This window comes from Mixophyes fleayi, chromosome 4 (assembly GCF_038048845.1).
Source record: "Mixophyes fleayi isolate aMixFle1 chromosome 4, aMixFle1.hap1, whole genome shotgun sequence".
Lineage (NCBI taxonomy): Eukaryota > Metazoa > Chordata > Amphibia > Anura > Limnodynastidae > Mixophyes > Mixophyes fleayi.
Genome location: NC_134405.1, coordinates 278,170,788 through 278,185,987, shown reverse-complemented (window position 1 = coordinate 278,185,987; position 15,200 = coordinate 278,170,788). Strand labels below are relative to the sequence as shown.

At 39.1% G+C, this 15,200-nt stretch overlaps 1 protein-coding gene across 1 annotated transcript; it reads right to left on the bottom strand.

Annotated features, from left to right (window-relative positions):
* Positions 1–2,318: 2,318 nt before the first annotated feature.
* SKP1 (S-phase kinase associated protein 1) lies at positions 2,319–10,658 on the bottom strand. Its single transcript, XM_075209778.1, has 6 exons — positions 10,523–10,658; positions 6,857–6,953; positions 6,303–6,376; positions 5,509–5,652; positions 5,125–5,265; positions 2,319–3,429 (listed from the first exon to the last, which is right to left on the bottom strand). The coding sequence occupies exons 2-6, from the start codon at positions 6,951–6,953 to the stop codon at positions 3,394–3,396; spliced, it is 492 nt and encodes a 163-aa protein (XP_075065879.1). The 5' UTR covers positions 10,523–10,658; the 3' UTR covers positions 2,319–3,393.
* Between the last annotated feature and the right edge of the window lie 4,542 nt (positions 10,659–15,200).

Genomic DNA, 15,200 nt, shown 5'->3' with positions numbered 1-15,200 from the left:
ACTGCATTATGAAAGCCTTACCCAAACAAAAACAAGAAAAAAAAAAAAAGACAAAAACTGCCCCTTAATGGTAGAAAGATTAGTGTGGACGTGCACAGACGTCATTCTGTGCTGCCGGTCTGTTAATTCATCACATTTACTCCAAGTCAGTTTAGTAAACAGTCGTTGCCAAGATTGTCTGGTTGCTGGGGGTTCGCACTGAAGATGTCACGTTGAGTCTTGGCGGTGTTTACAGCATCGGGAATAAGTACCACCGATTTTAGGAGTGTCCAATGTATTGTATGTATAAAAGTTCCTCCAGTACATTAGTGATCACATATCTGAGAAGCAGCACACTGATTTCTTATCCAAAGAATTGTCCTTCAGTAATTCTCACACTTGTATCTACAGTGTGAAATGCTCAATACATGTTGAGAGTACTTTCAATCCCTGCTTTAGAGTGCAGAGCCTCTTAAGGTGCTACTGCCCAAGGCAGCCGATACATGCATGGATCATTCATGCAATGGACAGTTTATGACAGAAAACTTTTTTTTTACCAATTGTTTTTGCATCAGTGTGACTATTCCAACCTTGCATCAGACACCTCCAAGGTTTGTTATGACATAAGAGCTGTTAATTTTCTCCGACATATACACCCCACCACACACACACACACAAAAAAAAAAGCAGCTTCCTCTACTCAATGTAAAACAGATCTGATTCCTACAGTACCAGTAAGAGGCTAGTAAGCTGATGGTTGTGCCTTTTTAAAAAAGAAATAGGCAACACAAAAACATTTCCATACTGCACATCTAAATGAAAGATGTATATGCAGAAGTCCCTATGTTAGCACAGGGTAAGCTTACAGAGGCAGAACATGAGAAGGATGGAGCGTTTGAAGGAGAGTACAGGAAAGGAGTGTTAACATCTCCATATGTAGCAAGTGTGTGAAGACAGCCACAGATGCAAGTATGGTTAACAACAGTCTGTAGAAAGATCAACTGCCATAAAAAAAAAAAAAAAAAAAAGTATAAAATGACTGTTGGCTTGTTGACACCAGGGTACAGTGGAAGGTTTTCTACAGTGGCCTATTGCAGATTTATAAAATGGTAACTCAAGCTGAAGTGCTTCCTGTTTACCTTACATTGGGACTGTCTGCAAAATAAATCAAAGGGCACAGCTGAGTTGAAAGGCTAAATGCCAAGACTGCTGGTATATTATTCTAAATGGATTATCTAACAGAGTTGGTAGGCTTTTGAGGATTGTGTTTGAGCACTTCTGCTTTAACAGCTTAGGGTTTACCTATGTTTGTACTTGCAGTTGATCTCAATATACAGCACTACACAATGTGTTACCGCTTAATAAACATAACTGATCTTATTGCACTGTGCTAGATCACAATATACACTACTACACATTAAATTTATTTTTTTTTTAAATAAATTGACAGTTTCCTAAAATGCCCAGTCCTGTGTGTAACAAACATTTTACATTACCATTCCAGTATATATTTGACATCGGAACTTACTCACCTGTCTAACTGCTGTGTGTATACTGGCTTTTCAGATTTGGCATCTCACATTTTATAATTTGTAATCAAAATGAATTTATTGAACCACAAATACTGTAATGCCAAATAACTGAAAAACACTATTTGTTTAAGTCGCTACAGGCTTTGCACATCTGCAACTTCTGCAAACCCTCCAATCAGATTAGTTTTCCCATTCCAAAAAGTTAAATCTAGGTCTCAGACCATTGGTATATACCTACAGTGAGTAATCTACTGTGCAGTCTGTACTGAAAAAAGGAAGATTCAATGCCCAGAGCATGTGAAGCATTTTTATAGCACAGAACTATAATACTACAATGGCATCAAGGGAAGGAGTCGTGTCAGGAAAAAAAAACAAAAAAACAACAGGTTTAAATAAAACCTGTCTGAAGGCAGGTTAGAAAAGTCGGACACTGAAATCCTTGCACCGTATTAACAATGACCGTAGGTGAAAAGTGTTCATACAAAAACAGGCAGCTTCATACAAGGTGCATAAACCTGACAAAATAATATGTCGTCTGCTTGTGCAAAATAATTGTAGCATGAAGATAACGTAAATGAGTCAAAATAAATGGGAAGGTTGACTTTAGGGAGCTTCTGCAGGTCTCTCGTGTAGTACTGTAAATAGCAAGACCATTATGGGCATGGAACAGTACTAGTTGCTAATACAGTAGACATTTGGAAGCAAGGTCCTTTAAAGTCAGTTTATTAAGAAAGTTAAAACCTGCATTTCCATACAGATTAAAAAGTATAATGAACACTCAGCACGACACCATGAATGAAGCATATGTAGAAGCTAGAAGGAAAAATGCTTTAATGTTGGACAATTGAACAGAACAGTTAAGAATGAACGCAGAAGTTGGTTCAGCATCTCTGCATGCTTTCAGAGGAGAAATACAAACTAACTGGTAAGACAGGGTGACATTTAGTTAAGTGAACATCTCCACGGAAACAAACTTTGTGAAGTCACATTTTCTGTCTCATGCCAACCCTCAATTTTTGTTAAAGATCTTTGTTTTAGTCACAACTGCAGTCTATAGAACCTTTGCTCCACTTTAGAAAGCAAAGATAAGAGACATAAAAAATACCAGCGTAGGAAAAACATTTAGACTTACAAAAAAAAAAAAAAAAAAAAAAGATTCATGACTCTGCTTTGGACAAATACAGCTATCATAGTACAAGTTTGTTTTTCCCACACCAGAAGCTCTAGGCAAAAAGTAAAATAAATACATTTACATTGTATGTTATGGCAGATACACTAGCTCAAAAATAAACTATATCTCCCGAGAGAATGCAATAGAGAGGAGCATTTAAAAAGAAGATCAAACAGCACCACTGATGTAACCTCCTTTTAAAGCCAGAGAGGCTGTTGGTGTAACGATGAGCTGCACCTAAAGATCTGGATAAGACTGTTCTGAACAACTATCAGTTTTGTTTTCTGCTCTGTGTAATCATGCTGGGGAGATATGCAGCTGACATAAGTCAAGCATTATGTCTGCTAAAACCCTAATGCTGTTCACCTACTTCATATGTTAAACACTTTATACATAATGGGAGATAGCTTATTGACAACATTAGGAAGAGACAACTTGGATGCTATCTTCTGTCTTCAAAGCACACAGATCACAGATTTATTATAGTAAAAGTCACACAGAATTACAGGTGAATGGTAAAAACAGTTTGGGGAACTGAATAATTGCTCAAAAGAAAAAAAAAAAAAGAAAAAAATATTTATATAGGACACAACATGCAGCAAAAAACACTCTGCTGCTAAAATGATAAGCTGCTGAATTGTCTATTATAAACAGAGCAGTGCAACTATTTGGAACATTTCTTACAGTGTTACAGTGACAAGAGACACCATCTCACTTCTCTTCACACCACTGATTCTCTTTGCGTACCTAAAGAACAAGATAGAATACATGTTAATGGTCAAGGGTGACATTTAAGAGGACAATTCCCTTTTCTATAATTTTTCTTTTACAATTCTTAAACATTAGGTTAAGGAACCTTTATCTGATCACCAGTTAAAATAACCAGCAAGGCACAACAACCAAGTCACTGAGGCTTGGAACAACTACAGCTTTTCAATATATAGTTAATGTACAGAGTACTGGAGTCAGTTCTTTTTTGTAGCTAAAACATAGTAAATCGCCTTCCAAATATGAACATCTTCTTTACAGTTAAATGATAATTTAGGGCTGGGGTCCTGAAATAACAAATTTAAACAAAGTGAAACAGGTGACAAACCTGATACCACTAAATATTTCTAGGAAATATAAGCAATGCTAAGGGTGTAAAACCTAAGACTGAATATAGTTTCTTTATTTTTTTAATATGGGAGGATCTATATCTAAATATACACACTTTGACATTATATGTTCAGTCGTAACTTTATTAGGTACACATTTCTAGTACTGGCAAGACCAGTCTTTGCCCCCAGTATGGCCTGAATTATTTGTGGCATGGTTTAAACAAGGTGCGGATAACATTCTGTAGAGATTTGGGTCCATATTACACAGCTGCACATTCATGCTGCAAATCTCACATTCCACCATATTCTAAAAGGTGCTCTACTGGATTGAGATCTAGTAAACTCATTGTACTGGTTTCATGGAATCAGCTTGAGATGATGTGCCATCATCCTGCTGAAAGTAGCCATAAAGGGATGAACATGGTCAGCAACAATACTAATTATAGAATGTGGCATTTAAACAATGTTCAACTAGTATTAAAGGGGCCTAAATGTGTGCACCAAGAAAAACCAAGCCTCACACCACCACCAGCTTTTAATGTTGATACAAATTCTACGCCAAATTCTGAACGCCACTATCTGCATGTCGCAGCAGAAATAGAGTTTCATCAAATAAGGCAACATTTTTCCAACTGTACAGGTGTTGTGAGCCTGTCCACTATAATCTCAATGTTCTGCCTTAGCCAACAGGAGAGGAACCCAGTTTGGTCTTCTGCTGCTGTAGTCCATCAACTTTAAGATTTGACTGTTTGCAGAAGAGCATCTCTAAATGTACATATGTCTGTTGTAATGTAAGTTACTGTCGCCTTTCTGCAAGCTTAACCCAGTCTGGCCATTCTTTCCTGACCCGTCTCCTCAACAAGACATTTGTGACCACAGAACTGCCACTCACTGGAGGTTTTTTATTTTGCGCACCATTCTCTGAACTCCAGCAACTGTATGTAGTGCATGAATATCCCAGGAGTTCAGCAGTTTCAGAAATACTCAAATCACTGCCTGGCACCATCAATCATTCCATTGTCAAAGTCACCTAGATCACAATTCTTCTCCATTCTGGTGTTTGGTCTGAACAATTGAACCTCTTGACTATGTCTGCATGTTTTCATGCATCAAGTTGTTACCACATAATTGGCTGATTAGATATTTACATTAATAAGCAGGTGTACATAAAGTGGCCAATGACTATATATTTGTACACAACTTTGTAAAACACATTCAAACAGCAATGTCATCTTGTAGACTAGCTGTGAATGCTGGATCAGAAACTATAGACATCACGATGAGCAAAGTTGCAAACCTGTTTTAAAATGGTAGAAAGATACATTACAAACATATGCTTTACCTGTGCCTCTTCCTCTTCAGTAAAATCATTTTTTATATTGAATGTCTTCCGAATTTCTTCTGGTGTTTTGCCTTTAATCATGTTTGCCACTGTCTTGCAGGTAACATCGAGCAATCCTTTAATATCCAAATAGTTGGCAGCCTGCATTTCAAGAGAGGAAAAAAAAAAAAAAAAAAAGTGGGCTGTCATTTTTTATGACAAGATAAAGAAGCAAAACACACCTGTTGAGGACAGTTTTTGCTTAACTTCACTAACCAGAGTAACGAAAAAGAGTGCATTACACGAGTACAGGTTTCCTTAATTAAAAACATTTTATACAGTACTTGCTGGACCCAGCATAATACTTAAAACTCATGCAATGTTCGTTTAAAAGATGTAACTTACCAGTATAAGTTCAAACAGAGTTCCCTGGTCCACTTTAAGAAACTCTTGGTCCCATACAGGAATATCATCTGTCCTCTTCTCTTTATTCTCATCATCCTCAGGTGGAGGGGGGTCATCTTTGTGATGAGTACACCACTGAATCACCTTAAAAACAGCATCATTTTAGAGAATACATTCTTCTGATCCACTTGTTTCACTGTTTAATAGGCAAGTACAGATACAGCTGTATATTGATAGATAAGACCTTTCATATTATTGCTTAAAGATGAAGGTGTTATACAACCACTTAGCAGTGGGTGTTGTAACTAAAATGTTATGGAGGATGAGCCTCCATTATATTTAATACACTGGCACAAAATGAAATATAAAGTCAGATTCTTTGATGTGCAGGAAGTACACAAAGATATTCCTGATCAGCACTTCCAGTGCCAACTACCATAATAAGAAGGCAAGCCCTGGCAAAGGTGTGGTGTGAACAGAGAGTATGTGAAACAGAAAGATCAGTCCCCAATCATGCTTCTGAGTGAAGCTCCAGACTGCACTATACCTCACAATAGGAGAGCCGACGCTATACTCCAGAGCTCAGCTATTAGAATATGAAGCGCTATTTTATAAGCATTCTCCTGGACGAGCATAAGCACAGAAGATACTAAACACCATGGAAGGAAGAAATAAACCTGATGGTATTGTACCTGCAACCTATATATGGTTTAACCACCCATTTTGTGGTACACTAACCTGAACATTTGCATTTGAAACTCAAATACACACAAAAAAGAACATATTTACAATACCTTTTTCAGAATTGCTGCATTGACATTTGGAAGTGGCACAGGGTCATCATCGCCTTCATCATCCATGCCCAAATCTAAATACAAAATATTCCTCATAAAATTTAGACATTTAACATACTTCCTATATTAAGCAGGATGAAATATTGTGAAACGTAACAGAATATAAATGCAATGTACCATTAGTCAGGACTTCTTTTAAAGTAAATAGTACTATGCTGCTATTTCTGTATACTGAATCTGCCCTAAATTCAGAGTGTAGGATTCAACTGAATACTGGAACAGAAGATTCTGTTGTACCTAAACCCATTTTTTTTTAAAGAAAAGCAGGAACTGCTTAAACGTGACTGCTTACTTAAGCTCCTGTGAGCTACCATTGTTATATATTAGATATATATTTGATAAAACTGAAAGGAAGGGGAAACCCCCCCCCCCCCCACACACAAAACAAACAGCAATTCATGCAAATAGGTTAAATGTTAGATTCTACATACATGTAACCTCTTTACGGTGTTCAGGACTATAACAAGCATGTGTATGAATGCTTGTGTACCTACCTTCCAACATTGTTTTGATGGTCACAGATTGTTTTGCAATTTCAACATCTACTTCAAAAATCTCACCATCTGAACTCTGTAGTTTTATTGAAGGCATCTGCAAAGAAAACATTAAGACACAATAAGCACAGCATTTTGCTTATTTCAGACAGTTTGTGGACCACAAATCCCAAAAAAACCCAAAAAAACAAGTCTGCTGTGTTTTCACGATCCGCTCTGACAAAGGTATTCCCAACTACTAATGAATAAACTATTACCGATTTTAAAAGCATTTCTGTACAAAAACTTAATTTTATAGCTCACTGCTAAGAGGGACCAAGACCATATTTTAGGATCTGGGATTACACCAAGTATTTACAAATAATTTGGATAAATCAGAATTTGCATATTGAAATTGAACAGGAACAACCAAGTGACATTTGTACCTCCTTATAACCTAAAATTTTCCACTCTCCACCAGACCTTCCAACCTCATTCTCATCTCCCTACCTTTTTTTGGGCACTGCTACATACTTCAACCTTCTTCAATAAAATAAACCACCCTTCACAGCACTGTTCTCTCATTTCACCTAATAACGGAAGAGGGTAAAAGCCGGAAACATACTAAATGCATTGAAAAAGCCTGGGAAACCATAGTACATACTTCCATACTCTCCTGGAATTTGCGGGATGCTTCCTAACAGTATGCATCCTTCCGGACGGCAGTGGAGGAAGGCTTAATGACGCAATTTTGCGCCATTAAGCCCCACCCCTCACTATGCAATGCCATTAATTTGAAGGCTGCATAACTCAAAACTTTGGCCTCTATTTATTAAAACCCAAAGCTGAATAGGCTACGATTGTCGCTTTTACAATTCCTTTACTATGGTTTCCAACCTTTTGTATGAATCTAGTATAGATCTGGGTGTTTTGTGTGAATTCAGTGTGCATACGGCAAGGTTTGAGATATAGATATATATTATTTATTATTTGGCTTTCGTGTGGATTTTTCAATGCATTTAATAGGATTTCCGGCTTTTTCAATACACTTTACATTGTTTCCAGTTTTTATCCAGACCCCCTAATAACTCTTTTGTATACTCACTTTGATGTGCCCATGTTACTAAAGGATTGCCCAGGTGATATGTGCTTGAAGTGTCTGTCTTTGGTGAATTCCAAGCGGATTCTTCCAAAGTTTAGAGATCTCACTTTCCTTGCGTTTCACTGAAGCTCTAACGTTGTCCACAAGAGAAATGTTTTGGGGAGGTGGAGACAATGGACAACTTCTTGCTTCAGTGTCATTTTAATATAGAGGTTGACAAGGGAGTGTCCCACACATTAGGCCTTCCCTGTCTGTCAAGGCTTAGTTACCCTGACTTGGTGTATGGAGTACTCAAAAGGTGTGGGGACTGAGTTAAGTACTTGTTTTTTAGTTAGCACAGATTTTAGATTTTACACGTGGAATGTATTGTGCTTAGTGTCCATTAAGGGCAAAACCCTTCCCACCCACTCTATGGAACTCTCTCCCTCGCACAATAAGACTCTCCTCTGTTCTACAAACTTTCAAGCGTTCTCTGAAAACCTACCTATTCAGACAAGCTTATAATATTCCTCAACCACCATCTTAACCTCACTACCTTTAGCCTGTTACACAATTTCACACAAGACAACTACCCCCGGACCAACATTGTTGTGTGACAGGATCATTTAGCTTATGAGTCACCTTACCTTTGCAGTCTGGCTGGGCCAAGATGCAAAATGTATACTTAACCTCATGTGTCAATCTCCCATTGTCCCATAGATTGTAAGCTTGCGAGCAGGGCCTTCTCACCTCTTTGTCTGTTTTACCCAGTTTGTTTATTAGTTTATTACGTTTGTCCCCAATTGTAAAGCGCTACGGAATATGTTGGCGCTATATAAATAAATGATGATGATGATGATGATTAGGGGCAAAACCCTTCCCTGTAGTGAGGTGGTGGATAGTATTCTGCACAAGGTTTAGAAAATAAGGGAAATGGAGGGGCCAGATGGATGCTGCTTGCTGGGGTAGACTTTGGCAGAGGTTGAGACATCCCTAGGTGGTAGCTAACATCTGGCAGTCTCTCGATTATTCACTATCTATCCTGTTCTTTCACTATTAGATTTTGTGGAACTGCCTTTTTTTTTTAGTAAGGTTAACATACATTTAAAGTTTATTTTCATTCCCTGACTGTAAAGGGTGTGGGTGGTATTATAGATTGGCGACGGGGTTGTTGAAATGCAGAGTATTTTGTTAGAGGATGTCATTTCTGTGATGTATATAATTATTCTCATTTGTGAAGTGATGCAGTAGTTTTTTGTGGAGGGATTGGAGTGTTATGATAATGTGAAGTTTTGTTCCTATTGTTCCATTTTACCCCTTGATGTTGTATATAATCTATTTTATTTTGGACAATGTTATTTGGGAATTATTTTTGATGAAGTTTGTAATTAAAAAAAAAAAAAAAAAAAATATCAACCCTTGCAAAATACAGCTACTTATTCAAAATAATGACAATGCCTTCTGTGCCCACTTTGCCACTTGATTTCATGCCCAAAACAGTGTTGGGCCAGGCAAAAAACAAGTGGTTTATATGTAAGACTACCCTGTGTTGATTCCCACTATCAAATTTGTGGCCCAGCCGCATTTAACCCTTGCAAAACTGCAGCTACTAATTCAAAATGATAAAATATGGTGTCTTTGCACCCTGATTTCATGCTCAAAACAAACTTGTTGGGTCAGGCTAAATACTATTAGTTTGTATAAAGGACACCCTTTAGTGTTAACCTGATGTGAAATCAGTGATCCAACTTGTTTAATCCTTTAAAAATAAGCTTTTCTGAATAAGAAGCTGGAGCACAAATAATAAAAGTGAATAGAAAGCTAACGTCAGCCTCATCACTGTATGGCAGTTCACAAGCATCCAGGTGAAGGTGTTGTGTTCCAGTGGTTGTTAGTAACATTAAGCACCTGCTCAAGGTGAAATACTCAAACACTTAAACACATTTTTTTTTAAATGAAATGAGAAAATAAATAAGCATGCAGTCTTTTGGAGGACTTGGGGGTTCAAATCTAGCAGGTTGCTCACCTAGGCCAACCAAACACAGAGAACAATGTTAAAGATCATACCAAACCACAGCAAAAGACAAGATTAAAGTTTAAGAAATGTGTAAATCAGTGGTTGACAGTTTTTCTCCAGTTTTCATGGAACGGTAAGTCCCAGCATGCCTGGTCACAGCCTTACACCTGACAAGCTAATCCTATACATAAACAGAGTAAAATGGGTAAATGTCATGTGTACACTTGATATACACGTCAAGACACTATCGCTCACTGTACGTTTACAATGTATATAGGACCTACTCACTGTTACATAGGCTCGTAAAGAACATTATTTTGACATAGTAAATAACAATAGTTTTCGAGTCCTCATAGAATTAAGGGGCTCTTCAGGCATCCAAAAGTGTTACCCAAATAAGTGGTTTTAATATGACACTAATACAGAATAACAAGGTAGAGGGGACATTGCAGGCCTTGCTGACAGGAGGAAGCCTGTATCAAAACGAGAGCAAGGGCCCCGGAGGGAAACCAAACACTCGGCCAAATGTGATATCTACCGCCAATTTTAGAAGGGCAGCACTAAAGCAGGCACATGGCCGCACACTCACCGTGAATAATAGCGCCCACACAGATACAGCAGACCGCGGCTTTACCTCTGCCTACCGGCCACAATACTCCACCTCCCAGGGCGCTGCGTCACTTAATACAGGCGCCGATAAAAGGCGGGGTGATTAAACGTAACAAGCAGCGTTCGGAATACTAAAGATAAAGAACAGTTTAAGAAATCGGTCTTCATAAGTGGACATATTTTTGTAGACATGATAAATAAGAAATACATTACTTTGGTCTTCAAGAAGATGGCCACTGCAGGGGGATAACGGAAATAACACCATAGACATAAACCAATCTACCCTACGGACGTGTCTACATACGTAACTGAACTCGTCAGTTAGTCACCAAGTGGAGACAGGGGCCAACGTCTAAAATCACTGGGACCCGGACCAATAAGGAAGCAAAGTAGCGTTACGCTGTCAAATAGGGTTGGTCGGCGGTTGGTAGGTATGGTAGCAGATGCGTCCCCGCCTAGCAATAGTGGCTGGAAGGAAGATATATGTCAATGTGATGGAACTTCGAAACACTATTGAGAAATAATACGCGAAATAATTTTTTCAAATGATTTTTACTATTATATATTTTTTTTTATACTTCATGGTATTTATAGCAAAAAAATCAAGTCATATGGTGGGCATAGTGGGACGACTTGTGGTTTAATTAGGAGGAGCTTGCTGCTGCAATTTTAAATAACCACTAGAGATGAGCGCACTCGGATTTCTGAAATCCGAGCCCACCCGAACGTTGCCGATCCGAGTCGGATCCGAGACAGATCTGGGTATTGGCGCCAAATTCAAATCTGAAACTGAGGCTCTGACTCATAATCCCGTTGTCGGATCTCGCGATACTCGGATCCTATAAATTCCCCGCTAGTCGCCGCCATCTTCACTCGGGCATTGATCAGGGTAGAGGGAGGGTGTGTTAGGTGGTCCTCTGTCCTGGTAGATCTCGTGCTGTGCTGTTTAGTTCTGTGCTGTGCTGTTTAGTTCTGTGCTGTGCTGTTTAGTTCTGTGCTGTGTTCTGCAGTATCAGTCCAGTGGTGCTGTGTGCTGTGCTCTGTCCTTCTGAGGTCAGTGGTGCTGCTGGGTCCTGTGCTGTGTCCTGTTCAGTCCAGTGGTGCTGTGTCCTGTGCTCTGTGCTTCTAAGGGCATAGTTATTTCCCCAATATTCCCCTGTGTTTAAAAAAATAAAAAAAAGTTATTTCAAAAAATACCAAAAACTAATTTAATTTTTTTTAATTACCACAAAATTTGCACAACCAATCCTGCAGTATAAGCCCATTGGTACTGCAATATTACCAAGTTCACACATTCAGCAGTAAAAGTCCAGTGGTACTGCAATATTACAAAGTTCACACATTCTGCAGTATCAGTCCAGTGGTGCTGTGTCCTGTGCTCTGTCCTGCTGAGTTCCGTAGTGCTGCTGGGTCCTGTGCCGTGTCCTGTTCAGTCCAGTGGTGCTGTGTCCTGTGCTCTGTGCTTCTAAGGGCATAGTTATTTCCCCATTATTCCCAAGTTTTTAAAAAATAAAAAAAATAATATATAATTATAACCAAATTTGCAAAACCAATCCAGCAGTATAAGTCCATTGGTACTGCAATATTACAAAGTTCACACATTCTGCAGTATCAGTCCAGTGGTGCTGTGTCCTGTGCTCTGTCCTGCTGAGTTCAGTAGTGCTGCTGGGTCCTGTTCAGTCCAGTGGTGCTGTGTCCTGTGCTCTGTGCTTCTAAGGGCATAGTTATTTCCCCATTATTCCCAAGTTTTTAAAAAATAAAAAAAAAGTTATAAAAAAAATTAAAATAAAAAATTAAAAAAAATAAATAATTATAACCACATTTGCAAAGCCAATCCAGCAGTATATAAGCCCATTGGTACTGCAATATTACCAAGTTCACACATTCAGCAGTAAAAGTCCAGTGGTACTGCTATTACAAAGTTCACTGATTCAGCAGTATAAGTCCAGTGCTACTCTCCTGTGCCGCATATAATTTTTAAAGGCTTTGCCGAGTGTGTGTGGCTTAGGGGTACGCTCTCTTGTGCTACATATAATGGAAAACCAAAATTTGGAGGATAAAGTAGGGAAAGATCAAGACCCACTTCCTCCTAATGCTGAAGCTGCTGCCACTAGTCATGACATAGACGATGAAATGCCATCAACGTCGTCTGGCAAGCCCGATGCCCAATCTCCTAGTACAGGGCATGTAAAATCCAAAAAGCCCAAGTTCTCAAAAAATAGCAAAAAGAGAAACTTAAAATCATCTGAGGAGAAACGTAAAGTTGGCAATATGCCATTTACGACACGTAGTGGCAAGGAACGGCTTAGGCCCTGGCCCGTGTTCATGACTAGTGGTCCAGCTTCACCCAAGGATCTAAGCCCACCTCCCCCCCCCTACAAAAAATTTAAGAGAGTTATGCTGTCAGCAACAACAACAAAACAGCAAAGAACTCTGCCTTCTAAACAGATGACATCACAAATCCCCAAGGCGAGTCAAAGGGTGTTGTTGGTTGTGAACCCTGACCTTCCCATCACTGTACGGGAAGAGGTGACTCCATCCAGCCTTTGCAGCACGCCCTCTGCATATGCTGGAAGGATCACCCACAGTCCAGTTACAGATTTGGCTAATGAAGGTGTGAATGTTGTACACTGGGAGGAGGATATTGATGTAGCTGGCGCTGAGGAGGATGTTGATGATTATGATGCAGACAGATGCCAAATTGCCTTTCTCAATTTCTATTTATATTCTAGATTATATAACGGCTGAAAAGTTTCCTGTTTTACTCCTAGTGGAGAGGGGATCTGATGCAGACAGATACCAAACTGCCTTTGTCCATTTCTTTGTATATTTGAATTTCTAGTTCTACAGTCTATGCAGGCTGCTTTATTTATATTCAACTACAAGTGTAGGGGGGGGGGGGGGGGCATAGATAGCCACCAAAGTAACGTGGTCCATTTAATTTCACTTTCTAGCTCAACAGTCTGTGCAGCCTGCTTTTTTTATCTTCAAAGTATTTATATTTACAAGCCTTGCAATCTAAATTAACTAGAGGTAGTGACGTGGTAGAACTCCAAAAGGCAGTTTGGAAGCCCCTGTACAAACTGGCTCTATTTTTTAACTGAGTTGTCCCCCCTCCAGTGTGTACTCGGAAAGAGTTTTTAGTGCAGCGGGGAACCTGGCCAGTGAGTGGCGAAGGAGGTTGCTTCCTCACAACGTAGAAAAAATGATGTTTATAAAAATGAATAATCAATTCCTCAATGAAGTACAGCACTGCCCTCCAGACAGTACAGAGGGACTGTGGTTGTGGAGTCCAGCGGGGACGAATTGATAATGTGTGAGGAGGAGGAAGTACACACTGTAGGGAGAGAGGAATCAGAGGATGAGGACGACATCTTTCCTCAGTAGAGCCTGTTTAGTTTGTACAGGGAGAGATGAATTGTTTTATTGGTGTGGGGGCCCAAACAAACCAATCATTTCAGCCACAGTTGTTTGGTAGGCCCTGTCGCTGAAATGATTGGTTTGTTAAAGTGTGCATGTCCTATTTCAACAACATAAGGGTGGGTGGGAGGGCCCAAGGACAATTCCATCTTGCAACTTTTTTTTTGGCATTATGTGACCATTCAACAGTCGTTTGCCATGTTCAAAAAGTAAAAGAAAATGCCAACAAATTCAATAAATTAAATCAAAAGTTAAATGCCCTGTCATTATTTAAAACAAGAGGTTTTGACGTGCTAGAATTAGTGTAGTGTTAAGATGTTATAAACACTACACTTGGAAATTGGAGGAGGTATTGTGGCCCCGGTATCAAATTGGGTACCGGGGCCACCCCACTACGCAGTCCAGATACTTGTTTGGTGGAATTCAGACCAGTTGAGGGTTTTATTATTATATTGTGGGGACCACTCTATCTATACCACACTACAACTCTATACCACTCTATTTAATACTTTAATTCTATTTAATACTTTAATTCTATTACTAATTCCCATAAAGAGGAACTGCCGCTTCTATTTAATACTTTAAATCTATTAGTAGTTACCATAAAGAGGAACAAAATAAACCAATTTTACCAAAAGTATAATATGACTTAGACTTACAAACACTACACTTGAAAGATGGTGCCTTTAAATGAAAAAGTCAGTCTTCATTGCACGACTATGTGCAACAGGGACAGTTTTTTGGTTTACAAAGTCAACCAATAACACTTCGACCCTGTCTGTCTTTAACATACTTGATGGGATCTCAATGACGAATGGTCTGTACCATGTTTGGAGGAGGTATTGTGGCCCCGGTACCAAATTGGGTACCGGGGCCATTCCACTATGCAGTCCAGATAGAGGTGTATCAGATATTAAACAACGTTGACTGTTGCTGCAAAAATTTTAAATAATATTGTGGGGAACACTACACTACGCAGTCCATAAACTTTTTGGGTGGAATTCAGACCTATGTAGGGTTTTTTAATAATATTGTGGTGACCCACTCCTCTACGCAGTCCAGGTACATTTATTGGTGCGAATCATACAAGTTGATGGTTTTCTTGTTATATATATTGTGGTGACCCACTCCTCTACGCAGTCCAGGTACATTTATTGGTGCGAATCATACAAGTTCAGGGTTTTTAATATATATTGTGGTGACCCACTCCTCTACGCAGTCCAGGTACATTTATTGGT